We start from the raw sequence: 27,086 nt of genomic DNA, 5'->3' as shown, positions 1-27,086 counted from the left end.
TGTATTCCATAAATAGTCTTATGAACCTCAATCAATTGGGTTAACTGATGATATTATTCATCAAAATGACTGCATTTCTAAAGACAGCTAGAGGGCGCTGTAGGCTCGCATTGCTCTTAAGTACGTCAACTGCTTCACGTTTGAGTAAAGTGACGTCTTGGACGTTTTTTTTTTTTTTTTTTTTAATTGTGTATTAAGCGTATTGATTAGAAACTACAATATATCTGAAGCAAGAACTAGGGACAATGTCGAGCTGCATTTCAGACCGGTTTGAAAACCTGCTGCCTGACCGTTTCTGAAGTGAGGCATTGTGCGGAGGTCTAAATAGAGCTTGGATCCCCTGGTGGTCGGACTGAGGGGACAGGTGCGGTTTAAAAATACGAACTGGTTTCCTCAGTTACTGGACAGTCATAACTGAAACGTAGATACAACATTTAGGTATATCATAAGGCCAGTAACATAGAACACCAAGGTTGTTGGAAACATTTATGCAGGAAATTTAAAAAATGTTTCACAAGGTAACGTGTTTCTTCAGCATTTACTTATTTGGAATTTTTTTGATTTTGGAAATGTTCATGTCAACAAATGCGATTTTACCAAATCGCACCAATCCTTATTTCAAACAGACAAAATGTGTTTTAGAAACTAAAAGGAAATCGGTTACTAATGGATCCTACACCCATGTAAAAAACGAATACACAAATTACGGATGTAAAATAGTTTATTAAATTGTTGAAGCTTGAAATCGAGTAAGTAAATTAATGCATATTTTGAACGCCTCTGACCTGTTGCATCATACATGTTTAGGTCACAAGTGCACTGATGGTGTCTGGGAAGAAATAAAGCACAGCTATTCCTGTTTTCCAGATTTTCACGTGCGAGCGTCAAGAGAGACAATTCTATTTGAAATATTTTGCTGCATTACAATAATTGTGAATTTGTGCATTAATATTAGGATCCAGGGAGAAATATAAAAACTGTCCGGAGCGCATCAGTGCTGTAAGACGTGGAGCTCATAATTCCTTTCCTCCATCTTGAGAATCTCAGTTCCAAAGATTAATAAATAGCTTTTTAGGTTTACATTTCCTCCCTACAAAAATCTTCTTTTTTTTTACCTATGCATAGTTGCCTACACTTTAATAAACACCGTTTTTACAGTTTCTTATCATCGCACCCTTTTCTGTACCGTCATCCAACATAACTACCCATCCAACCGCTAAAACCTTTCCAACCTAACCGCCCTGTGACATTGTTTTTACATAAAAAAATTATAAGCAGGACTCGATAACGTTCATGCCCAATCATATTATTTTTTCTACCCTATTTCATTCATCAACTCCAAACATTGAAATGTAAGGTGTGTTTTTGCAATTTCCCCAAAGAAATACAAATGAATTGTGAGAAGTCCAGAACGATCCAATTCTAATGTGTTTTGTACACAAAGATCAAAACAATTAAAATAAGCAGTGACATAAGAGATACTTGCTCATGTTCTCAAACTCAATCCTTGTCACAACCTATTTGAACAATATCTTCTCCAAATCATTTACTTTGTTCCTAAGTACTAATAGTGAAAAGCTCAAGAGACCTAAGGACAGTATTAAGTTTGTATATCTTGCCCATAATCAACCAGAAATCAATTGTAAATATACATTGGCAAACAACAATAATAATTTAGTTATCTAGTTTAAACATTTGGGAATCCACAAATTATTAATCTATCTACTATGTGCCTAAAGAGCAGGTCAGCAACTGCCAGTCAAAGGATTTGGTTCAAAGCTGCCTGTACTGTGTTGACACACTGTTACTCGCCATCTTTGCCAGCCATAGCATGCTCGTGCATTCACTGAAACACATCACGTAGCCGTATCCCAGTCACAGGTCCCAGAGACCCCTACATACAGCATCACATTCACATGAACTGAGTTTCATCCACTGTCGTTCAGATTCGGACAACAGCTCCTCCTTTATCCCTCGTGAGAGTGTTAGCCTCTGTCTCTTTAGCTGAACCTTTGAAGAGCGGTGATCATCCATATAAGGCATTTCTTTTAAGAGCGACTCCCTGCGTGATCGCTGGTCGTCACTGAGAAGGCAGACTAAGCCATCCCTCTCCAACTTTGCTAGTGGACCTGCAGGAGACCAGCAGATGACAAATTAGTGAGAGATAAATCCATTATTACCAATGTTCACTTAAGTTGGTCATATCACTGCATCGATGCAGAGATTATGTACAGAGTTCCAACATAGTTTTGCTATACTGCAGAGTCATGGATGAAGCACTTCATCAATTGGAGTTCAAACACTCAAACCAAACCACAGATGATGTTGTTCTTATTTGTATTTCCCCAGAAAAGGGGGCTGTCACTTTAGTTTCATTGTGTGTTAGGTTCACCTTTTTTTTTGACTCATGACAAGATGTGTACGAAGAGAATGGCCAGGCCGATGTTCAGAAGGATGACCATACAGATCATGATTGTGTTCGGACCCTTGGAAAGAAAGAAGAAGACGACAATCAATACAAACATATGCATCACTTCCAAACAGAAGAGCTGTGCAGGCAGGCTATATGCTGCAATAAGGCCAAACCCAGACCCTGGAATCCTACTGATATATATAAGTCCTATCCCTTGAAGACGAAAGTGATATATTCATATATTATATTTGCCCTAAACTTGACTTTATTTCGGTGTAAAATCTTATCGGCCCTTTCGCCTAAGGCATGAGAACAATTGTTGACCGGGGAGAGAGAACAATTGTTGACGGGGGGGGGGGGGTGGTAGAAAATTCTACAGACATAATTATTATTTGTATTTTTTTATTTATTCCCATGGGCTCCCCTATGCCTTGGACCCCCCCTCAACTGTGTAATTTATACCCGCAGCCCGGCGGCCCTGATCATGACTGTAAATACCCTGTGTGGCTTTGACCTTGTTCTTAACAAAATGTAATTGGGGACAAACAGTTGTAGTGTTCTCAAACTAATGGTACATTATATGTGAAGGTAAGCTGCCTTACCTCTAACTCCACAGAATCTACAGTCCTCTCTTTGCTCGGAACCTTCATGACTGTCTTTTGCTTGGCCTCTACTTTGGTCTCCACCGTGGCTGGTGATGTCACCGCTGGCTGGCCAATCACAGCCTTGGCTTCTACCGGCTTGGCTACAACCTTCGCTTGAAGTTTGGGTGTGGGAGACGGAGCGGGACTGGGCTCCTGTCTCTCGACTGGCTTGGTCTCCGACCGGCTGCCCGTCCTGCTGGGCGTTCTGCTGCTGGGTTCCACGCTGATCCTAGGGACGGACGCGGCCCGGGACGGAGGGGCGGACGCGGCCCGTGACGGAGGGGCGGACGGCGGGGTCGGCTCGCCGGGCGTCTCGGCGGGTTCTGGCTCGGGCTTGTCGGCAGCTTTGGGCGGAGCCTTGACGATGGGCTGGGCGGCTTGGTCTTCGTCGTGGGAGACGAGGCCGGTTCCCACGGGGTCCACGGGCTCGGCGGCGCTCTCCTCGCCGTCGAACTTCTGCAGCGGCTTGATCTCCAGGTCCGAGCCCGGCTCCCCCGCGCTGCTCTGGCGGCTCGGGGGGCCGGAGGGGGCCGCCACCTCGGGGCCGGAGGGGGCCGCCACCTCGGGGCCCTCGGGGGCCGAGGTCGGTGCCGGGGCCGGCACAGAAGCGGAGGACGAAGGGGTGGTGGGGCGGCTGGCGGTTCTGCTGTTGGCTCTGCTGCTGGCTGCGCTGCCTCCACCTCTGCTGCTCTTCTCTCCGCTCCAGCTCCCTGGTCGGAGCAGCAGGGGGTCCTCCCTGTTGGTGATGCCAGGGCTGGGGGAGGGCGTGCGGGCCGGAGTGGAGCCAGGCATGAGGCGGTCCAGCTCGTTCATGGACGGGCTCTCCGGGGGCGTGGGCAGGGGCTCCTCCTCGGCCAGCAGCGGCTCGTGCATGTCGGTGTCCACGTTGTCCTCAACCCCGTCCTGGAGTAAGCGCTTCCTCAGATACTCTGGACCTGCGGGGCCACCGTGGGTTACAGATACACGCCATACATACGACACGCATGCATCAGGTAAAAAGAGACATTGAGACCTCAGATGAAGACGGATTAGTCCTTCTCTCTGAAGACGATGGACTGCTTACCCCTTACACTCTGAACTTTGATAGATGGGTTCATCACTGTCGGCCTCTCTAGTCATTCATGGTGGATATGACGTCACGGAAATGCAACCTTGTAAATCAAGGTATTGTTCTTGCTCTTTTCTTTCTATTTTGTAAAGGTCTCATTGAGGTATAGGCTGTTACTCATAGCAGTCAACCTGTATAAACTGCAGCAATGCTTTGATTGAGTGCTGCAGTACTCTATGGTCTCTCCCTGCTGGGGAAGGTAGGAAAGATGCATCCCAGGCTTCAGTCACGATGTGTCCTTGTGTCCTTGTAGCATCAGCAACAGACCAGCCAAGGAGCTGCTTTGCGCTTTGCGCTTGCATCATAAGGTGCTTCGGTGTACTAAGCACCGAAAGCAGATGGGAAAAGGTGTACAGTATATTCATGGGTCTACAAGGTTCTTTTTGACTAGCGGTCTGCCTGTCTAAAGCGATACGTTCCCTTCCACACTAGTAAAGGAAGACGTTACCATGCTACGTTGTTCAAAAAGAAAAGAATCACTATAAAGTTGCAATCATTTGTGTATTGTCTTTGTTTTCTTGCTGATGTATTTTATAGTTCTTTACCTCCTTGCTATATAAGTTTGTGTTGTTTTCATCTCTTACTTGTCAAAATATAAGTAGATCAGTATACTGAATAACATTTGCATCCTATAAGTGTATAGAATGAAATACAAACATATTTATTGGACATGAAGAAAGAAGAGCCCAGACCTGGCTGGTGAAACGAAGGGGACAGCTCTGTGGCCACCAGGCGGGCGATGCTGGACTCTGAGTTGGAGGCCATGGCCGCCTGGTCTGCTCCCTCCGCCTTGGCCTTGGCGTGGCACGTCCTGAGAATGACAACATCCTGTTGAACCCCTCGGCCACACAGCAGCACTCCGCTGCTCCTCTGATGCAGTGAGCACCTCGCTCCTCTAGCCGGCTGTCTCCAGTGTGGAGTAAGTAGTAGACTTCTAGTTATCGTTGGTGAATCAGAAACGCATGGCACTGGCATTAACAGTCTTGGTTTCGCCGCTAATGTTGCTGTGGAAGGCAAAACCTCTGTCACCCTCAGAGGTTTTGCACGACATGCAATAAATCGCAGTTTGAAAGTGGAGGTGATAGTGGAGAGGTGTGTGTGGACAGGCCCCGCCCAGCCGTCCTCAGTGTCCCCGGGGACAGGCCCCGCCCAGCCGTCCTCAGTGTGTGTGCTTGCGTGTGTGTGTGTGTGTGTGTGCTTGTGTGTGTGGGATGGTTCATTAGTATTATTATCTGCAGAGCCACAGGGGGTGTGAGCTAACTGTTAACCAATGTGTAGGGCTTTGTCCACTATTCTAGTAGGCCTATCCTGTACCCTATACAAGTATCAGTTGGAGACTAAGCCAAACCGCCGTAAAGTTCCTGTATATTGCAAACAATTGGATTGACTTCTACGCAATACAATGTCAACGGATGTTTAAAGCCTATAGAACAACACTTTTCTTTTAAAGAAGAAGAATGAAACCGTGCCTGAATGACCTCACGCCACACTGACCAGATTAACAGAGGAGTATTTGTGATTTTGAACACTCTGTGAATGCTTGAAATACTGTAACGTTACACTGGTCTGAATATAGCCCCCCCCCCCGACCCAAGCCCTCCCATGGGAGGTGGGGTGGGAGCAGGGAGACCCTTCCTGTCGGGACCATCAGCACACCCTTGAGTTTCCCCTCGACCCGTCCCGGCAGTCAACACCTCCTCCTCCGGGACGGGGGTCCTCCTCCCCGCAGGAGGAGAATATGAAGGCTGGAATGACAGCGCTCCGCTGACATGCAGCAGCTGTTACGCACTGTAACGCCCCGCGCTGTGAGAGAAGACGCTCCAGAAGGAGCACAAGGAGACCACCTCGCCCCTAGACCACCTCGCCCCTAGACCACCTCGCCCCTAGACCACCTCGCCCCTAGACCACCTCGCCGCTAGACCACCTCGCCGCTAGACCACCTCGCCGCTAGACCACCTCGCCGCTAGACCACCTCGCCCCTAGACCACCTCGCCGCTAGACCACCTCGCCGCTAGACCACCTCGCCGCTAGACCACCTCGCGGCTAGACCACCTCGCCGCTAGACCACCTCGCCCCTAGACCACCTCGCCGCTAGACCACCTCGCTGCTAGACCACCTCGCCGCTAGACCACCTCGCCCCTAGACCACCTCGCCGCTAGACCACCTCGCCCCTAGACCACCTCGCCGCTAGACCACCTCGCCCCTAGACCACCTCGCCGCTAGACCACCTCGCCCCTAGACCACCTCGCCGCTAGACCACCTCGACGCCGCTGCTGGTTCTAGACTCTGGAACTTCTGAACATTTCAGGCATTGACTCACTCAAGTACTGGACATATCGTACCGGCCTCATGGACGTAATAGTAGATTTTATTTGGACAAGGACATGACAATGTCATTGGACGAACCAGATGCATTGTTTACAGTGTATTAGCATAAATGCTAGTTTACAACGCCTGTCCAAAAAAAAAACTGGTAACCCTGCAGGGTCCTAGTCTGTTGTCTCAGTTTGTTCCATCAGGTGGTTTATATTGCGGTGCTGAACGTCATTCATTCAACAGTCAAAGTTGATGACACTGGTCTTCCGAATGTACCATCAATAACTAGGCCCACTTTTTACATTCCTTCAACCACTTCCCTACCTCCAGTGGTCCTACTGGGTGGGTTCAGTCCCCTACCTTACCTCCAGGTGGTCCTACAGGGTGGGTTCAGTCCCCTACCTTAACTCCAGGTGGTCCTACAGGGTGGGTTCAGTCCCCTACCTTACCTCCAGGCGGTCCTACTGGGTGGGTTCAGTCCCCTGCCTTACTTCCAGTGGTCCTACTGGGTGGGTTCAGTCCCCTACCTTACCTCCAGGCGGTCCTACTGGGTGGGTTCAGTCCCCTACCTTACCTCCAGGCGGTCCTACTGGGTGGGTTCAGTCCCCTACCTTACTTCCAGTGGTCCTACTGGGTGGGTTCCCACGTTGTGGGTGGGAGAAAACGGATGGGGACGAATGGCGCCCATTTTCTATTCCTAGTCAGCTCAGAATTTTTGTTCTGTTTGTAAAACCAAAGCTCTGTGCTATGCAGAAACATATTAATTATTAAACATACATTAATAATAGTATCAGCATTGAGAATATCATTTGTGAATGGGGAGAGCAGTGGTGTACTGTATGTGTGGTCTTCCTGCAGGCGGACCTAAACTCTCCCCCAATGGAGACCACGGCTCCTGGTGTGTGTGTGTATGTGTGTGTGTGCGTGTGCGTGTGCGTGTGTGTGTGTGACAGGGGGGTACTTGTGGGACAGATATATAAACAGTGTGTCTAAGTTGTCAAGGAAAACTTTGAACTATTTATTGTAATAGGAAACCAATTATGGCGTAACGTATACCATGTATGTTCCTCTATATAGCTGAGTGGCGCGGTACATAATGAGTGTGTTGAAGAAGCCCTACTGAGGCTCCCCTACCCTCCGCGCCTGCTCTGTGTCAAGCCGCAGTCGGCCCTGCTGACGTCCACCGCCAAGAGGGCCTGTCATCCTGGCATGTGCTACTTGATCTCTGGGGAGGGTCCAATTCAACTATAAAAAGTAAGGTTGTGTATGTGGACAAGTCTTCTGTGTGCATGCATGTTGTTTGTGTGTGTGCATTTGGCTATGCGTGTGTATGTTTGTGCGCTTGTGTGTGTGTGTGTGTGTGCGTGTGAGTGTGCGTGTGCGTGTGCGTGTGTGTGTGTGTGTGTGTGTGTGTGTGTGTGTGTGTGTGTGTGTGTGTGTGTGTGTGTGTGTGTGTGTGTGTGTGTGTGTGTGTGCGTGTGTGTGTGTGTGTGTGTGTGTGTGCATGTTCCCATGCCCACACGTGTGTGCCAGAGATAAGAGGAAGAATAAAGTGGAAGGAAAGATTGAAGGAGAGAAAGCAAGACAGTGATGGAGAATACAATGCAAGGAAAGAAATGAAGAGAGAGAGAGAGAGAGAGAGAGAGAGAGAGAGAGAGAGAGAGAGAGAGAATGTTCAAGTTAATTGACTATCTATTAAAAGATGGCCGACACGTCCGTCCATGAGGCATTATGTCTGTCAGAAAATGAAGGACTCACATAACTGTGAGACCATCAATTCCACATTGTTGTCGACTGAAGCATTAAAGCTAGGATAGGCAGGCAGCAAGCTAGCAGGTAGGTAGCTAGGCCGGTAGGTATCTAGCAGGTAGCTAGCTCGGCAGGTAGTGAACAATCCTTTCATTCGGGCCAGATGAAATGACCACAGATACTTTTATTATTTTATTTTATTATTTAAAAAAAATAATTATTATTTATTTGCCTCCCATAGCTTTAAAAGAGCGTCATTTAATTGCAGGTTCCTTTTCAATCATGACATATCTCCGGCATTTCCCTTGTCCCTGATGGAACCCGAGCCTTGCCTTGTTGACGTCTGTCACAGCCACAGAACGCCTGTGTCAGCAGCAGGCCGCGTGTGTGCAAAGCCACACACTAGAGGATCTAGGTGCTGCCCCGTCTATATGCTCTGCGTTTATAACCAAGCACTTGCATATGAGCCGGAGTGGGGGTCCTATTTATATCCGCTGAACCATTCGACACCGCTGCTGACGCAAGGTGGACTGGTGTCTGACATCTGTAACTGGTGCGTGTACAGTGATAAAGTCCATAAAAGCTCCTACACCCAAGCGCTGAACTGATTCTGAAATACATACACAGTACACACAAGTTAAGAGATCACAGGAGGGGCACAAACCAACTGTGTGGCAGAATAAAAGCTGGAGACTGTGGTTATTACAAAGATTGTGAGTGCTAAAGATAGTGCGAGAGGAGTAGCCCATTCAAGTTAGAAGGTGTGCCTGGCAGGCTTCTCCGACTATAGGCAGTAGAGATGAGTTTAGAAGACAATGGGGAGGAGGGGGTGGATCAGCTCCTGCATTCTCCCCTGATTGTGATACTAGCAAGCTTCTGGCCTGTCCATATTTAGTCAGGGCTCCTCTGTGACACAGGGCCCCCACCCATGAATCATTTGCACCCAGTATGGGCGACCAAACAGACCATAAAAACATCCGGCCTCCTGCCCCCACTCAACCTTCCCTACAACTCAACACAACCACAAGCGGAGACACCTTCACTGGGTTGATGCCAGGGAATCCTCGGTTAACTGGACATGGTTGGTGAGCTGATGAGGTCTGGCATGCCACTGACGGCATGGCCGTTGTTGGGGCACACTAAAGAGGAGCGAATGTACAATGCACAATTGTGTGTTTGTCTTGAATAATAAGGGATTCCAGTGTATCTCCTTCCAGTACTGTATGAGAGCCATAATAAATGAGTTAGATGCAGGATGGTCTTTGTGTTTTGTTCTGTCTAGAATGTGTTACATGAAGCGCTGTTTAAAGTAGCGCCATCTTAATGAGTTCCATTCTTAGCTCCTGGTAAGAAGCTCTTGACTATCCATGGAAGGCTATGCAGGCCAGTCGGTTGAGATGATGCATATGATATTAGATTAGTTCTTAAAGTAACACTGCCTCATAACTCTTATAATGCAGCTTAGCCTTCAGTTCAAATATTTAGATTCCCATCTGTGCAGGGACAGGATCTGTCGTCCATCACAGCAGCCTCACTTACTGTAAACAATTGGCTGATTTCAGGTGCCAAGGATTATTGTTAAGGGAAAATGCTACGGCCTTTTAAGGCCATAGAGAAACGCAAGAAATCCATCCTTCAACAAATGGTTGATTCTTCGGCAATACTTTACAGTTAAAAACTACAGAACACAAGGAATTTCAGCCTCACAATGAGCTATAGGATCTATGAAAGACCAACCAAAGATAATAACATATTAAATACTCCCAAAGATTTACAACTGAAGTGAAGAGAGAAGAGGCGCTGTGATCACACCTAAAGGACTCCAATGCTACTGAAGCAGCTTTCGAACTGGCCCTCATTTAGAATGAGATTCAATGTGTCCCCTTCTGTGTGGCCAGCCTTCAGCGCTGTGGCAATGAGCCCTCTGGGAACATCCTCTGCAATATCAACTTTTAAAATGGAACTATTTTGTATATTTTGGCCTATTGGGAAAATGTAAGGGGCCAATTACTGTGTGTTAGTGGATACCTACTGATGCATATTTTATTTCTCCAGAATGATTGTTGAATGAAAGAAAAAAGGCTTGAGTGATACAATGCAAATGGAATTCTTCTCCATTGAAGATAGAAGTAAACATTCACTGTAAGGCTATTGAGAAATCTATGCAATTGAGGTCCCTCATAGTGACTTATGATCCAAAGTGTCTGGAGGGCATATTTTATGGGTCTTCATGCCGAAAAAGACCCTGGGTTAAATTATCGCCGGAATTACACTTTAACACCACTCTTGGTGTCTGTGCAAACGTTACCAGCCTCTATCAAGTAGAATGGGCAATGGGGAACCAAGATGGCCTCCTGCTGTAGAAGTTTCCTGTCATAAGGGCAAGGGGGAACCAAGATGGCCTCCTGCTGTAGATGTTTCCTGTCATAAGGGCAAGGGGGAACCAAGATGGCCTCCTGCTGTACATGTTTCCTTTCATAAGGGCAAGGGGGAACCAAGATGGCATCCTGCTGTAGATGTTTTCTGTCATAAGGGCAACAGGGTAAAGAGTAAACGATACCACAATCCTTCTTCTGCTTAACTTGACAGCCGTTGTTGTGGCATAACATATTTTTTTCAAATACTACTTCAGGTTGGACAATGCAACTATATATCCCTGCTCTCAGTGACATCAACTGTACTTATAGGGGACCTATGATGCTTTTTCGACTTTTATGACCTATAAACGTTGTTATAATGATTGATAGTCATGTTTAACCGTACTAAAGTGTGAAATAATGACGTACATGCATTTCGACGTATTCCCTGCTGACAGTCTGGGGTGGCTGTGCGGAGCGCTAAACACTCGGGACAACGTTTGCGATTCAGTTGTTCACATTTCCGGGAAATCATCTACGTAGATGCACTCCTGCCGCGCCCCCATATGCCCGGTCAAACTGCCCGCGCGCGTGCTTCAAGGAAGTTAACCAATCACAACGGAGTTGGGTTGGCAGGAGGGGGGCGAGGGGGCGGAGAAGGACGAAACCGAGCGTTGACAGAGAATGCTGAAAGCGCCCAGATGAGAGGAAGAGTTTCCCGAAAATCGACATTGTCTTTTGTGTATGGTTAAACATTACTATCAATCATTATAACAACGTTTATAGGTCATAAAAGTCATAATAGGTCCCCTTTAAGTCTTAAGTAGGGGGATACAAAAATCTAGGGGGCTCAGAGAGCTAGGAGTAACCAAAGCCCCATAGCAATGTCCCTAACCACAATTAGAAGACAGCTTCGAAGGCTTCAATTAACCTTTGAGATATTTGGTCACATATGAATTTCAGCGCGTGAGAATAATCTAACTCTACAAAGTTAATCACCTTCCACCATTAACTATCAATAATAAATAATAGCTCTAATGAGCTAAAGGAACCAAATCAAAAACACAAAGGGGATAATGAACTAGGGTAACAATTACAGGTATAATGCACCCCATATTATTAGCTGAACATAATTTGGATCCCCCTGTGTGCATTGTCTCCCTGTTCATAGTTAAATCTGTGATATACTGATACATATGTGGCTTTACCAGCTGATTAACCTAATTAGTTTTTCTATGATCTGGTAAATCTGTTCAAAATCTATTTCTAACTTCACTTGTTTGAAGTACGCGTTTGCAAAGATTTCCTGTAAAATTAGCTCTGAATAAAAAAGCTGTGCTGTGGTTCTTAATAATAGAGTCTGAGCCTAAGGCAGATTGTTGCTAGGTAACGCCACCTTGGTAAACAATGACGGGATAGCAAGATGGCAGCTGGAGCCTGTCCTCACCTGGACGCCGCGATCTCGGCCTTCTGCTTGGCGATGGCGGCGGCCCTCTGCCCGCCCTCCAGCCCCCGCTCAACCTTCTGCTTGATCTTGGTGCCTCTGATGTTGATCACCCTCTTCTTCATGGCCTTGACCAGCATGTTGTTGAGGTACTTGCCCTCCTCCTTCCCGCCCTCGGGGAAGCTGGTGCATCCGTAGCCGTGTCTCTGGTTGTTCAGCCACTCTCCCTCGTACTTCAGCCCGCTGGACCGCTCGCTTATTCCGTACCCCGAGCGCTTGTCGTTCTTCCACTCGCCCATGTACACCTCCGTGGTGGTGGCGTCGATGTCCGCCTCCACGGGGGGGAAGTCCTCGGCGCCGGCCAGGCTGTCATCCCCGATGCTGATGGTGGAGTTTGCGTCGCTGTTGTTGGAGCTGAGCGCCGACTCGGTCCTCAGGAAGCTGATCTTGCTCTTCTGGCTGGACAGGGAGGTGCGCGAGTCCGACTTCTTCAGCTTGCCCAGCAGGGAGCCTCTGTTGAACAGGCCCTTCTTCTTGGGCTTGACGGCCTCGGGGTCCACCTGGAGGGTGAGGGCGAAGCCGCCGCGGGACGGCCCCAGCTGTGTGGGCGTGGGGGTGCAGGTCTCCTCCCCCGCCGCGTTGGTGGTGGTGATCATCGGGACGTCCTGCTGCAGCACAGCGCCGTTGCTCTGCTCGCTGCGCAGGGAGGTGAGCGAGGTGCGGAGCGGGGAGCGCACCACGGCCGCCATGCCAAAGGGGACGCTCTGGCGGACCCCGTAGCCGTGACGCATGCCCCCCGTGAACTGGCCCTGGAACGTGCCTGGAAGAGACAGCGGGCAACAATTAACCACAACATCTTCCCACTTTCTTCTAAATCGTCCTTTCTTATTTCTTAATTGTCTTTTCAATCAAACATTGGAAGGCCGGTGCCATTGGCATAAAGTATCTAAGGCCTGGGAATTTATGCCGGGCACAAACACAACGTGTCTGGACTGGGGATATAACAGACACGTGGGTGGATTCCAGAGGGACAGACCCAGAAATGTAAGGCCACGGGGGCACAGGGTTTGGGGGGCTATATTTACCCCTGGATATCTGGTGGTACCATGTTCCCCGGCCAGCAGCCCTCGGTGCGCCCCTTAACGCACGGGGCCCCAGGGCTGATGAGTCAGCTGGAGGGACATTTGCCATTTTCCGGCCTGGTACTCGTCACAATTGCTTTTCCTACGGCGTCTACACTGGCCTTGTATCAGATAGCCAATCATTGAGGTTTAACAGGCCTTCAGAAGAGGAGATGTGCTCAAAATAACTCGGAATGTCTATTGAATTAAATTTAGTCCATTCTTGCACGAAATATTTGTCATGTTAGTCTGACATAATTATATAACCTTTTGAGCAGGAGAATAACAGCTTTCTTTAGTTTCTTCAAAATGTAGATTATAGTCCACGGTCCGACTGAAGCAGGAGACAATGATTTTTCCTGGTTTGAAAGAGTTCCTGGGTAACACTATGTAATGAGGTCCAGGTGCATGCTGGAGCTAGCAGCAAGAGGGGGGAGGCCTCCAAGTATGAAGTGAACATTAATATCCCTTGTCTACCTATTCTGTACCATTGTGGCTTAGCCCGAACAAATTACAAACTAATAGCTAGGGCCCTCTTGGTACAGACAGACTGTAGCTAGGGCCCTCCTGGTACAGACAGACTGTAGCTAGGGCCCTCCTAGTAGAGACGGACTGTAGCTAGGGCCCTCCTGAGACAGACTGTAGCTAGGGCCCTCCTGGTAGAGACAGACTGTAGCTAGGGCCCTCCTGGTAGAGACAGACTGTAGCTAGGGCCCTCCTGGTAGAGACAGACTGTAGCTAGGGCCCTCCTGGTAGAGACAGACTGTAGCTAGGGCCCTCCTGGTAGAGACAGACTGTAGCTAGGGCCCTCCTGGTAGAGACAGACTGTAGCTAGGGCCCTCCTGAGACAGACTGTAGCTAGGGCCCTCCTGGTAGAGACGGACTGTAGCTAGGGTCCTCCTGGTAGAGACAGACTGTAGCTAGGGCCCTCCTGGTACAGACAGACTGTAGCTAGGGCCCTCCTGGTAGAGACAGACTGTAGCTAGGGCCCTCCTGGTACAGACACACTGTAGCTGGGGCCCTCCTGAGACAGACTGTAGCTAGGGCCCTCCTGGTAGAGACGGACTGTAGCTAGGGTCCTCCTGGTAGAGACAGACTGTAGCTAGGGCCCTCCTGGTAGAGACAGACTGTAGCTAGGGCCCTCCTGGTACAGACACACTGTAGCTGGGGCCCTCCTGGTAGAGATGGACCATTGCTGGTGTCTATAAGGGGCCCAACTAGTCACATTCTATTTGGACATACAAACTTTTGGCCCGGACCCAAAAGAGCAAGGGCCACAGGGAATTGGGCCCTGTGGCCTAGTCCATAATATGGCCAGGTCCAGGAGGCTGAATGTACTGACTTTTGTGGCAAAATTTGAAAGCCATTATTACATGATAACTAATGTAGGCCTACTTTAAAAAAAAAAAAACGAAACAAATGTTGAATCATAAAAGATATAAACATTCCATAAAACACACACGTTGAGAATGCCTCAATCCAACGTCTCAACCACATGGTCTCAACACTTCTCACCTCCATCAGCATAGGTCTCTGTGCCATATCCATCCTGAAGTCCATTATTCCAGGTCCCCTCGTACTTGGCCCCACTGCCAACACTCAGACGCGAGCCGTATCTTCCTTTGAAGCCATGGGTCCATTCCCCTCTGTAAATCCAGTGTCCCTTGGTTTCTACCCCGAGACCGTGTCGTTTTCCCTGTGACCAGTACCCCTCGTAGGTGTTCCCACTGGGCCAGGTGTAGACCCCAACCACTTCGAATCCGTAATTCCAGGAGCCAGAGAATTCCCCCTGCCCTTTGGGTCCAGTGCAGATCCCATGTCCGTGAGCCTTACCTCCTTCCCAACCTCCACAGAAAGCTCCGCCGTCATCAAATTCAAAGCGACCTCCACTCATACCTCCCAAGAACCTGCAGGTCACCTACCGAGAAGCTGATCCGTCTTCTGACCTCGCTGAAGATAAAAACCTGCCAATCTTAGATCACCTTCGCCTGACATCCAAACGGGTTCTTTAGTTCATTAAACCACTTGCGTGAAGGTGGGCCGAGGGAACATGTTGACCCGCTTTACAGGAACATTCACTAGTAGATCAAAAGCTTCTTCTAATCTTGGGATCCAGTGTCTTCTTTCTGGGTTCCTTTGTATAACTCATGCTCCTTTTCCAATAGTTGCAGAATACTTTTGTAGTTGACGTTCTTTTCTTTCTTGTGAATGGATATGGTCCTGTTGTGGCCTACGGATCTTGCATGGCCTTCAAGGTGGACAGACAGAGCAGCCCTGTCCCGTCCCGTCCTCTTCAGTCAGCTTCTCCTGACAGTTGCTGCTGTTGGAGATACTTGAGCAGACCTAACAAGGCGACCGGTCCCTACACACACCGGTCCAAAAATACAACCCAATCCCGGCTCCCCAATCCCGGAGCGTTCCCACCTCGGGTCTGGGCGTGCATACCATCTCTTAACTAGTAGGCCGTTTTTAATACTCCTGTTGAACCTCTTTACCAAGGCCCGGGACTTTTTTGAACTGGTATGATGGTTACACTCAAACATTAAACGTTCAATCAAACGAGTCAAATTAAATATAAATATAATATCCTCGTTCTTTCCAAATCGGTATAGTATGACGAGCAGAGTTCCTTAAATCTAAAAACTTTCAGCAGTTCAACAGTCAACAACTCAGTGCGGGTCTCTCTGCTGCTTGCGGTTTGGCTCCCCAGGCTGGCCGCTTACTGGAGTTACACTCAGAACAACACGCTCCTCTGCTGCCTGCGAGGTGGCGCCCTCTGCCGGCCGCTTACTGGTGTTACAATCGAAACAACACGTTCCTCTTGGTAGAGCATTGTTCTTTCATTTCATTCGTTTTTGTTTAACTATACTATCGACATACATTGATTCAAATATATAAAATCAATATATATGTATTTCATTTAGATGTTTATTAGCCTGGGCCATTCAGGTAGAGAAAACAGGTAGAGAGAGAGAGAGGAGAGGAGAGAGGAGAGAGAGAGAGAGAGAGAGAGAGAGGAGAGAGAGAGAGAGAGAGAGAGAGAGAGAGAGAGAGAGAGAGAGAGAGAGAGAGAGAGAGAGAGAGAGAGGTGTAATATCTGGAAAGGAAACCCTTGCTCGCTGCAGATGGGATGAGGCGGAAACGGCCGCTATTGACGTTGAATCCAGTTTCAGCACCGGAGCTGTCCGGAACCGAACCGGGACGCTTTGAATCGACGAGGCTCAGCCCGTGGTCCTGAACCCCCCCCCCCCCCTCTCTCTCTGTCTCTGTCTCTGTCTCTGTCTCTCTCTCTCTCTCTCTCTCTCTCTCTCTCTCTCTCTCTCTCTCTTCTCTCTCTCTCTCTCTCTCTCTCTCTCTCTCTCGCTCTCTCTCTCTCTCTCTATCTCTCTCTCTCTCTCTCGCCTCTCTCCTCGCTCTCGGCCTCGCCTCTCTTCCTTCCTCTTTCCACCATCTGTCCTCCACTCCTCCCTCCCTCCCTCCCTCCCTCCCTTCATCTCTCTCTCACCCTCCCTGGTCCTCTCGTACGTTCAAAACGCTCTGTCATGGCGTCTTCCAACAATGTTACCCCCACCAACTGTAGCTGGTGGCCCATCTCCGCCATGGAGGACGAGGACGGACAGATCCAGGACGGGGAGGACAGCGAGGAGCGTAACGCAGAGCCCAGACCGTTCTCCAAAGACCGGCTGGTGTTGTACCACTGGACACAGTCGTTCAGCTCCCAGAAGGTAAAAGCTCAGTATGAAAATGGAGCACGATGGCCAGTGGCATGTAGTGTTCTGCATGTTATACCGCCCGGCTGGTCCAATGCACAGGGCATCTTCAGTATGGTCGCAGCCCAGGCCACCTGCAACATGGATCTGATCTGGTAGCTGGGCATGTCTCCCCATTGACACGTATCAAAACGCTGCAGCACGAATCTCATTTCCTCGACCTACTACTGGGTGTCGGGGATCGATAGCCACCGTCCTCAGCCTCCGTGCCAGTGGACCGTTCAACCTTGACTGCATGCCTGTCAACAACCCTCCGTCAGAGTGGAGGCTTTATCCCCTTAGAACTGGAGGATGGGGTTCAACCTTATGTGGTCTGAAACATGACAGCCCTAAATAATTGATTATTATGAGGTATCTCTGGAAAATGACAAACCACAGAGGCAGTCCTCACACCTTTGGATTGGCTATGCCATATTATAGTTTAAATTCTATGGATATAAATGTACCATCTAAATGAATAGGCTACATTACATTACCTTGCCGCTATAAATAGACGCGGCCAGGCAAACAGGCTACTGTCAGCTTTAGACTACATAACATTTGTATATTCTTGTGCATTATTGTGCTACTGGCAGCCTGCTGTTAAATAAACATACTGTTTAGTTAATCACAGGCAGGATGCCCATAATGTAATGGGTGATATCATGACTTTCACACATCCTCTCCTCTGTCTTGTCTTGCTCACTCTGAGTTATGTAAACATGTTTGTTATCTCAGCTATTTTATTTTAGCACCATATATTGAAGTACTGCAAATTCCTCTCTGTTCCTTTTCAGTTCAGTTAAATACATCTCAATATTCATTTGTGTGGACTTCATGTTATATTTGACTATTAATATACATTACTTTAAATATCCGTTGTACTGTTAAGTTATCGTGGTACTGTCTGTAGACTACTTGCTCTCAGCAGAGTAGTTGGAGCGATGTGTTCTGGGTGCTTGAACCAGTGTTGGGACATTTTTCCGGCCCAATCTGGCAACCCTGGCAGCTTAGTTCCAGCCAAATGTCCCCCCTCCAACACAAACACTTCCACCTGGTCTGAGTCTGTTGGTACCTGGGCTGAGTCTGTTGGTACCTGGGCTGAGTCTTTTGGTACCTGGGCTGAGTCTGTTGGTACCTGGGCTGAGTCTGTTGGTACCTGGGCTGAGTCTGTTGGTACCGGGCTGAGTCTGTTGATACCTGAGTCTGTTGGTACCTGATTCTGTTGGTACATGGGCTGAGTCTGTTGGTACCTGGGCTGAGTCGGTTGGTACCTGGGCTGAGTCGGTTGGTACCTGGGCTGAGTCGGTTGGTACCTGGGCTGAGTCTATTGGTTCCTGGGCTGAGTCTGTTGGTACCTGAGTCTGTTGGTTCCTGAGCTGAGTCTGTTGGTTCCTGAGTCGGTTGGTTCCTGAGTCTCTTGAGTCCTGTGCTGAGTCTGTTGGTCAGCACGTACCGCTGGAGTCTGAGCTGCTAATGCACGGCCGTCACCCAGCAAATGAACCTGATTGGTGGGATCATCACCTCATAACTGGATCTGGGTCCGTCAGATTGAGGACCAGTGGCATAAAGACCACGTATGAGCTGAACGCTGTGAATATGCAGCAGGGCCAGCTCAGTGTTTCTCTACATGTTAGACACTAGAATACATACGATGATAGGAGGTAGTGGAGATATCAGACCTCTTCTCCTCTCAACATGTGGGTTTCAGGGCGACCGTGGCTCGAGGATAGTGACTCAGAGGGGTGTGGAGTTCTGGCCTCAGAGCCCTTCCAAAACAGAAATTGTCCTTGTGTGTTTTCCCCCTTTCTACTGTTCTTTTTAACAGGATGCCCTCTTTTCACATGATTATGACCATCATGTTGATATGGGACGGACCGCCTAGAGCTCATACTCGTGTGTACTCCTAACCCCACAGCGAAGGCCAGGCCAGCCGTGCAGGATGGATGCTGCTGCTGATGCCGTTCAATGGCCAGGGGTCACAGCTACCTGAGGTTGGCAGTGCCGTAGCCTGCTGTTGTTCTCTACCCTGCTGCTTTAAACAGCCAAACACAATCAAACAGATAGCACGGATATGACCTGCTCACTCTATCTCAGACAAATACTTTTAGTTTTGTGCAGATCTTTAGTTTTATTCAAAGGTCCCATGGCATGCTACTTCATGGATGCTTTAATATAGATATTAGTAGGCCCCTAACACAGTATTTGAAGACGTTCCCGAAATTCAGCCGTGGTGCAGAATTACAGCCACTACGAGCCAGTTGCACATAGTTTTTTTCCCCAAACGCGCCGTTTCGGTGTCTGTAGCTTCAATGCAAATGAGGAGGAGCGAGGCGGGTCAAGGAGGAGGGTGGGGGTGTGGCCCTGAGCAGCTTGCAGCCACGATACCATGCGCTCTGTTTACAGTGGATGTATCGCAATGGCGAGACGCACACAGCCTTTGGCCGTGTTCTGTAAATATTTGGGAGTCCTGGAGCTCTATATCTAAATAATATCATATCATACATAGATATCATATCATATATATTATCACGGCCTGTGTGCGCCTCCAGAAGATATTATGGATCTCAAACGACTGCGTTGGGTTCTCCGACGTCTCTGGTTCTTCCACGTCGACATCAATCTGTGGTAGACGACATGGAGGAGAAAGGAATTGTTGCCCGTGGTTGTTGACCGCGATTTTCTCCCGCCGGAGCCTCGCCGCCTTCGCAGCAGGCAGCGGACAGCGCCGAGGCGGTGGTCCCTCGGCAGCGGGCAGCGGAGAGCGCCGAGGCGGTGGTCCCTCGGCAGCGGGCAGCGGACAGCGCCGAGGCGGTGGTCCCTCGGCAGCGGGCAGCGGACAGCGCCGAGGCCGGTGGTCCCTCAGCGGGCAGCGGACAGCGCCGAGGCGGTGGTCCCTCGGCAGCGGGCAGTGGGAAGCGGGGCTCAAGGGGGAGACAATCTCGGGCAACAATCCCTGTCTCCTCCATGTCCTGGTTCATGTACTTCAGGGAGGCAAAGCCGAATTTCCTTTCCCCCAATTTCTTCTCAACCATGGCTGAGATAACCCCAACTACGAGTCTCGTTGTGGAAATACCAGAGAGGAGAGTCCGACGTGTTATGCGCCATAACACGTCGGACAAAATAACAAAGGAGTGAACAACACTAATGTGTGTAATCACACACACACATGTGGCGCTCACACGGTCGTAGCTCATTGTCTCATTGGCGGGCAAAATTCTCTGGGCGGACAAGGCAGAGAAAGGGGAGGAGCTTGGCCCCTCATGACGACATATGGGGCAACATTCCAAATCAGCGCGCTTGAGCTTCCATTTTTTTCACAGGCAAGCAGGATACCTAGTGCTCATTATACACCGAACGCAAGTTTTAGCCACCTGGGGACCATAGGCAGGGGAACTAATATTTATGCTAGAAAACCTCATAAAGTGAGATTTTCATGCCATGGGACCTTTAAAGATATGCTGTTAATCTCCCTTTGTGCTGCTAAATGTAACTAAACAACGACTGAGGTTTTGTGTTTTGTTGTGAAGGAATGAGCAGGGGCAACGTGGTCTGAACATGGCTGTGATGAAGGATCAATTGTGTAACTATCCCAGTCAGGTCGAAAGCCAGCAGTGTAATCTTTTTGGGGCTTTTGGTGTGATTGTGCTTTTTTACATTTCTGTAAAATCTCACTCAAATGTATCATCCCATTATGTAAACAAATCTCCCCCTTATGTGTGTTCTTCCCAAAGGTCACAGTAGCTTGACCTCCCTGTATTTATCTTACCTTGCTGCTTGTGATGAATCCCGACCGTCACATCGTTCTAATACAGTAAATAATCTCTTATTACTGGAGGGTCTGTGGATGAATTGTAGCCCCGGCCGTAATGCAGAGACTTAACAACCACATGTAGCCTACTGAAGTGCTGCAAATTCCTTTCAGTTCCTTTTCAGTTCAGTTCAGTTAATCTCCATATAAATGTGTTGGGACTGTATGTTATATATGACTATGCCTCACTTTAAATAATCAAAGTACTGTATTATCGCAGTACTGTATGTACTTCTAGAGTGAGTACTCTAGTAGTACATACAGTAGCAGAGTAGTGGGAGCGATGTGTTCTGGGTGCTCCAACGAGGACTGGTGTGTCCCCCCCGCCAACACACTCCCCCCTGGGCTGAGTCTGTTGGTCACTTACGGCTGCAACCACATTGTGCTGAATGTTGTGAGGCTGGCGTCTTGTTGTGACCCCCTCTGACTCAACAGCTGACTTCGCCCTGATATTAGTCGGGCGGTCCTGCTGAATTATTATTCCTGTAACGGCTTCTCCCTATTTTACCCGACAATAATTATATTTTATCAACTTCAATTCTGCTTTTATTTAAAATAGTCTATCGTTGTAGTCTACCGGTGTAGTTCATTTTTAACTAATAGGTTGTTAAAACACTTGTAGTGCTTTGCCCCAAACGTCCACACCAGCACTCAGCACCTGGAGTAGGTAACTGGAGGTAGGTCTATACTCTCCTGATTAAAGCCTCAGAATCACTTGTAACACACATGATGGTTTCTTCCTTTTCTCCACTCCTTGGGTCAGGTCCGTCTAGTCATCCATGAGAAGGGCCTGATCTGCGATGAGAGGGACGTGAGTCTGCCCTTGCAGGAGCACAAGGAGCCTTGGTTCATGAGGCTGAACCTGGGGGAGGAGGTGCCTGTCTTCATCCACGGGGACACCATCGTCAGCGACTACAACCAGATCATCAACTACATGGAGAAAACCTTTGCAGGAGGTACAGTGGCAACGTGCTGACGAGTGTGCTTCTCTCTCCTGTGGACAAAGATTGTGAGATAAGGGTCTCTCTTGTCCTCGTGCTGTAGTACAACAGTATTAGGTGTTTTATTGCGTTTGTGTTTCCGATGCCTTGATATCCAGAGGAGAACTGAACGCCAGTGGTGGCGTGACACTTGATAGACTCATGGTGCAGCCCATGGAGGGGGCTGTGTTGCGTGTGTAGTCATGACATCGTGCCTGATAGTCGGGGCTTTACGTAATGTCCCATATATTCTCCAGGGATCCCGGAATGCCCCGAGGAACGCTGGGAATGATGGCCCATAGATGAAGACCCTCTTCCCCTTAGTGGAGTGTAGGGTGGACTGGGAATGATGGCCCATAGATGAAGACCCTCTTCCTCTTAGTGGAGTGTAGGGGGGACCTCGGTGAGGTGTGTGGTGGGGCCCTAGTTTGTGTAGAACTGCCCCTTGTGCACCATAGAGGACACCCGGCTGAGAGGGAACATCAGAAAGTTCTCTTATGCTCTTTCTGAAACTACTGTGATTGCAGAAACCACAGAAGAAGCTATAAATAAAAAAAAATAGGACATTGTAATGTCCTTCAAAAGCTTGTGTTACTTCTGGAACCAGACCTCGTGCTGGAGGTGCTTCTAACCGGCATTGGGACTATAGCTTTGACTTGAGGATGTACTTCTCCAGCGTTCAAGTCCCTAACGACATCTGGCCTGTGGACTACCAACGTGCAGGCTAGGAGGCTTTGGCCGTTCGGCCGAATGCATGACCAGTCCAGACCCGACCAGTCCTGCCTCTACGTGGAGTTTAGAAGTTGTTGAGGGCCATTTTCCCAAAGATTACACATAAAAAAAAGATGTATCCATCTCCTTTATTAAATGTGCTTTGTTATGATTTGTGGACATGTGACGTTGGGGGTTTCACAATAGGAAGTAGAAATGATCTTTACTGATCAACATGATGAGGGTTCAGCTACCTGCTGTTGGTGGACTGGACACCAGTGGGGCCGTTCCCCCCCGTTACGCGCTATAGGAACGGCTCTCTGCCTGCAGGCTATGCACAGGGCGTGCTGGAAGATGGCCTGGTGGCGTAGCAGCCCTGCCCTTAAGATGGCCTCCTCCTCCGACCCTGGGATGAGGGGCCATGAGCAGCCCGCCGTCTCCCTCTCTGTCCATGGGCTCCACCTGTTCTCCCCTTGAAGAGGTGAAGGTCTGAGATAGAGCTGAATGAGACTGAGCTGTAATGGTCCAACATGCAGCTCAACTTAAATATTGGCTCAGTCTGGACGGCATTCACCTTCAACACCTTTTACCAGCAGTATGACTTACTATAAATAGCAGGTAAAAGCAAAAAATCTGTTTTGTCTCTGATTTCTTTTGACCGAAGACATGGGTCTCAGTCCTCAATTTTTAAGTTCTAGGGCGTACAACATATAAGTATTAATAATTTTAAATAAGTGTGTAAGAGGGGTGTTTTTAGGAGGGTAAGGGAGGAGAATGGGCGCTGGGGGGTAAGGGGACAGGCTATGCAGAGTCCAGGTGAACTCAAAGCAGGTGAGTCTTGAGTCTCTTGTTCAGAGTCCAGGTGAACTCTGAACAGGTGAGTCTTGAGTCTCTTGTTCAGAGTCCAGGTGAACTCTGAGCAGGTGAGTCTTGAGTCTCTTGCGGAGGCTGGTGACAGTCTCTGCGGTCCTGATGTCGGCAGGGAGCTCGTTCCTCCATTGCAGTGCGAAAACAGATAAGAATTGGGATTTTGTTGTTGGACCTTTGGTTCCTCTTAGCGATGACGGTACCAGGCATTAACGGACAGGAAGTTGAGCGGAGCGCTTGAGCTGAGGTGTGTGATTTGACCAACGCTTGGAGGTAGGCTGGGGCAGTTCCGTTGAAAGGAACTTCTAGGCCAGTACCATCATCTTGAATCTGATGTGAGCTACTGCAGTGAAGTGAGCCAGTGGAGTTCACGGAGAAGGGGGGTCACATGGGAGGATGGTGGTAGGTTGAACACCAGGTGTGCTGCAGTGTCTGGATACGCTGATAGGGTTACAAAGGAAGAGAGGATGTCTGTGAAAGGTGTTATGCACAGTGCTGGTGGGCTGTCGCAGGCAGAATTGTCTTATTCCGGAGCCCTCATGAAGGTTGCCTAGGAACTCCAGGGGCTCCGTGATGACATCACGGGAAGAGGCGGTGCTTCTGCCTGAGAGGGACTCTGCCTGTGCTTCATTGAGTCTTTTTTTAAATCGTTCAACTTATCGCTCATTTACCTATCCAAGTGCGAGCACTATGTCAGGTTGACACTATAATCAAAAAAGGAAGTAGACTTGATGGCCATGGTAGAAGGGTCCTGCTGCAAGTGTGCTGTGTGTGCTCTAAGTGTGTGTGGGGCCGTGTGGTCCTGCTGTAAGTGTGTGTGGGGGTGTTCCCTGGCCTCAGAGGCAGTGGCTCCGCTGATCCCGGAGGCCGACTCCCCGGCCCACGAGCGCGTGCAGCAGTACCGCCAGCTCCTGGACGGCCTGCCCATGGACGCGTACACCCACGGGTGCATTCTGCACCCCGAGCTCACCACCGACTCCATGATCCCCAAGTACGCCACCGCAGAGATCCGGAGTGAGTAGAGCCAGTGTTGCACCGACAACTCAACTTCCCTTAACTTGACTTGGGATTTGTATTCAAAAATGTAGTTTCTTTAATTATTTTATGGCTGCACTCTCCTCAAACTTCAAACTTTGTGATTGTGTCTAAGAGTGTTTAGAATACACTATGTTGAGTTTTGTATTAGAATGCAATAGTATAAGAGTATGTTCTGAATGGTGATGTATGGGCCATACTCTAGAGAGCACATTGTACATTTGGTATTCAAGAATGTCAGTGGAACACTTCACTACCATATCTACAGTAACTGTAATCTAATTTGTGCATATAATAAGTGCCTCTGAAACAGATTTATTTCTGTGAAATTTTTGATTTTGATTATTTCTTAGGCATTGTCAGAACACTTATATGATTCTCCATGCATCCGACAATGTGTGTTCATGTTGGTATTGTGTGTGTGTGTGTGTGTGTGTGTGTGTGTGTGTGTGTGTGTGTGTGTGTGTGTGTGTGTGTGGTGGTGTGTGTGTGTGTGTTTTTGTGTGTGTGTCTGTGTGCTGCGTGCGGCGTGTGTGGTGTGTGCGTGCGTGCGTGCGTGCGTGTGTGCGTGTGTTTGTCAGGACACCTGGCAAACGCTGCGTCTGAGCTGATGAAATTGGACCACGAAGAACCTCAGCTGACAGAACCATACCTCTCCAAGCAGAAGAAGCTCATGGTGAGGACTGACACGGATGTACGTTAATGCCTACCAATTATCTACCTACATCCGTAGGTTAATACCTACGGATGTAGGCGATGGGGTTGGCTTAGCTCAGGAGGCACTGCGGGTTGACTGGTAACCGGAAGGTTGCTAGTTCAATACAGACGTAGGTAGAGGTAGTTTAATACGTACCGATGTAGGTTAATACGTATCGATGTAGGTTAATACGTACCGATGTAGGTAGAGGTCGGTTAATACGTACCGATGTAGGTTAATACATATCGATGTAGGTTAATACGTATCGATGTAGGTTAATACGTACCGATGTAGGTAGAGGTCGGTTAATACGTACCGATGTAGGTTAATACATATCGATGTAGTTACGTAGTTACGTATTGATGTAAGTTAATACGTATCGATGTAGGTTAATACGTATTGATGTAGGTTAATACGTACCGATGTAGGTAAATACGTATCGATGGAGGTCAATACGTATTAATATAGGTTAATATGTACCGATGTAGGTAAATACGTACCAAATGTAGGTAGAGGTTGGTTAAAACGTACCGATGTAGGTTAAAACGTATCGATGTAGGTTAATACGTACCGATGTAGGTTAAAACGTATCGATGTAGGTTAATACGTACCGATGTAGGTTAATACGTACCGATGTAGGTAGAGGTCGGTACATACGTACGATGTAGTGTTAATACATATCGATGTAGTTACGTCGTTAGTATTGATGTAAGTTAATACGTATCGAGGTAGGTTAATACGTATTGATGTAGGTTAATACGTACCGATGTAGGTAATACGTATCGATGGAGGTCAATACGTATTAATATAGGTTAATATGTACCGATGTAGGTAAATACGTACCAAATGTAGGTAGAGGTTGGTTAAAACAGGTGTAGGTCGATGTAGGTTAATACGTACCGATGTAGGTAGATGTAGGTTAATACTTACCGATGTAGGTAGATGTAGGTTAAAACAGATGTAGGTAGATGTAGGTTAATACGCACCGATGTAGGTTGATGTAGGTTAATACAGATGTAGGTAGATGTAGGTTGATACATACCAGTGTAGATAGATGTAGGTCAATACAGATGTAGGTATATGTAGGTTCATACGTACCGATGTAGGTTAATATGTACCAGGGACACGTCACAATGGAGCTGCATATGGTTGAGGCTCCTCATTACAGGAATGCTTATCAGAGTTGTTCTTAACGGTTAGTTTACTGTATTATCCTGACAGGCCAAAATCTTGGAACACGATAATGTGAATAACCTGAAGAAAATTCTGGGAGAGTTGATCATGGTTCTAGATCAAGTGGAAGCTGAACTGGAGAAGAGGAACCTGGAGTATCAAGGTATGAAATACATCTTTTCAAATTACAATCTCCATCTCGATCCAGCATTTGTTATATCTGTACTTTTTGAAAAATACCAACATGCATGAATAACTGTCAAATAAATGGATATATATTTTTTAATGTTTTGTATACTCACCCCCACTTGTTTTCGTCTCTTCTCAGGGGAGAAGTGTGAGTTGTGGCTGTGTGGACCTGAATTTACGCTAGCAGATATTTGCCTGGGAGCCTTGTTGCACAGGCTCAAGTTCTTGGGACTTTCGAAAAAATACTGGGAGGACGGCAGCCGGGCAAACCTCCAGTCCTATTTTTTGCGCGTGCAGAAACGCTATGCGTTCCGCAAGGTGCTGGGAGACATCCACAGCACGCTGCTGTCTGCCGTGCTGCCCAACGCCTTCCGCATGGTGAAGAAGAAGCCGCCATCTTTCTTCGGGGCCTCCTTCCTCATGGGCTCCCTCGGAGGGATGGGCTACTTTGCCTATTGGTTTTTAAAAAAGAAATATATGTAGTGAATGCCCTCTTCTTGTGTTTTAACGTCTGTGTATTTGTGTGATGTTTCAACTTTTTCTGTAAGGTTTCACGACTGCAGGAAACCTATGAATCTATATAGAGAACACTATTACGTATCTGGGGGAACTAAGAATATAAAGAACATTCCACAAGAAGGAATCAACCACAGCACATTTTGCAGGTTCCAGCGCCGTGGCCTCCGTATATTTCTGGCGACCTAGCGGTCTCATGGCTGACG

General features: G+C 48.1%; 2 protein-coding genes across 4 annotated transcripts; one reads left to right on the top strand and one right to left on the bottom strand.

Annotated features, from left to right (window-relative positions):
* Positions 1-202: 202 nt before the first annotated feature.
* jph2 (junctophilin 2) lies at positions 203-15,765 on the bottom strand. The gene is made up of 6 exons (XM_056583701.1): positions 14,668-15,765; positions 12,035-12,851; positions 4,858-4,976; positions 3,016-3,992; positions 2,393-2,486; positions 203-2,129 (listed from the first exon to the last, which is right to left on the bottom strand). The coding sequence occupies exons 1-5, from the start codon at positions 15,044-15,046 to the stop codon at positions 2,406-2,408; spliced, it is 2,373 nt and encodes a 790-aa protein (XP_056439676.1). The 5' UTR covers positions 15,047-15,765; the 3' UTR covers positions 203-2,129; positions 2,393-2,405.
* Positions 15,766-16,694: 929 nt separating this feature from the next.
* gdap1l1 (ganglioside induced differentiation associated protein 1-like 1) lies at positions 16,695-26,847 on the top strand. 3 transcript variants are annotated; one of them, XM_056601984.1, is made up of 6 exons: positions 16,695-16,877; positions 21,476-21,668; positions 24,111-24,284; positions 24,887-24,981; positions 26,224-26,338; positions 26,504-26,847. In XM_056601984.1, exons 1-6 carry the CDS (start codon positions 16,695-16,697, stop codon positions 26,845-26,847), a joined length of 1,104 nt encoding a protein of 367 aa, XP_056457959.1. The 3 variants fall into 3 exon arrangements, with proteins under 3 accessions (XP_056457959.1, XP_056457968.1, XP_056457975.1); XM_056601993.1 differs by lacking the exon at positions 24,111-24,284; XM_056602000.1 differs by lacking the exons at positions 24,887-24,981; positions 26,224-26,338.
* The last annotated feature ends 239 nt before the right edge of the window (positions 26,848-27,086 follow it).

The sequence above is a fragment of the Gadus chalcogrammus genome, chromosome 1, assembly GCF_026213295.1.
Source record: "Gadus chalcogrammus isolate NIFS_2021 chromosome 1, NIFS_Gcha_1.0, whole genome shotgun sequence".
NCBI classification, from domain to species: Eukaryota; Metazoa; Chordata; class Actinopteri; order Gadiformes; family Gadidae; genus Gadus; species Gadus chalcogrammus.
The sequence above is the reverse complement of the archived record's forward strand: the minus strand, read 5'-3'. Positions and strand labels throughout refer to the sequence as shown.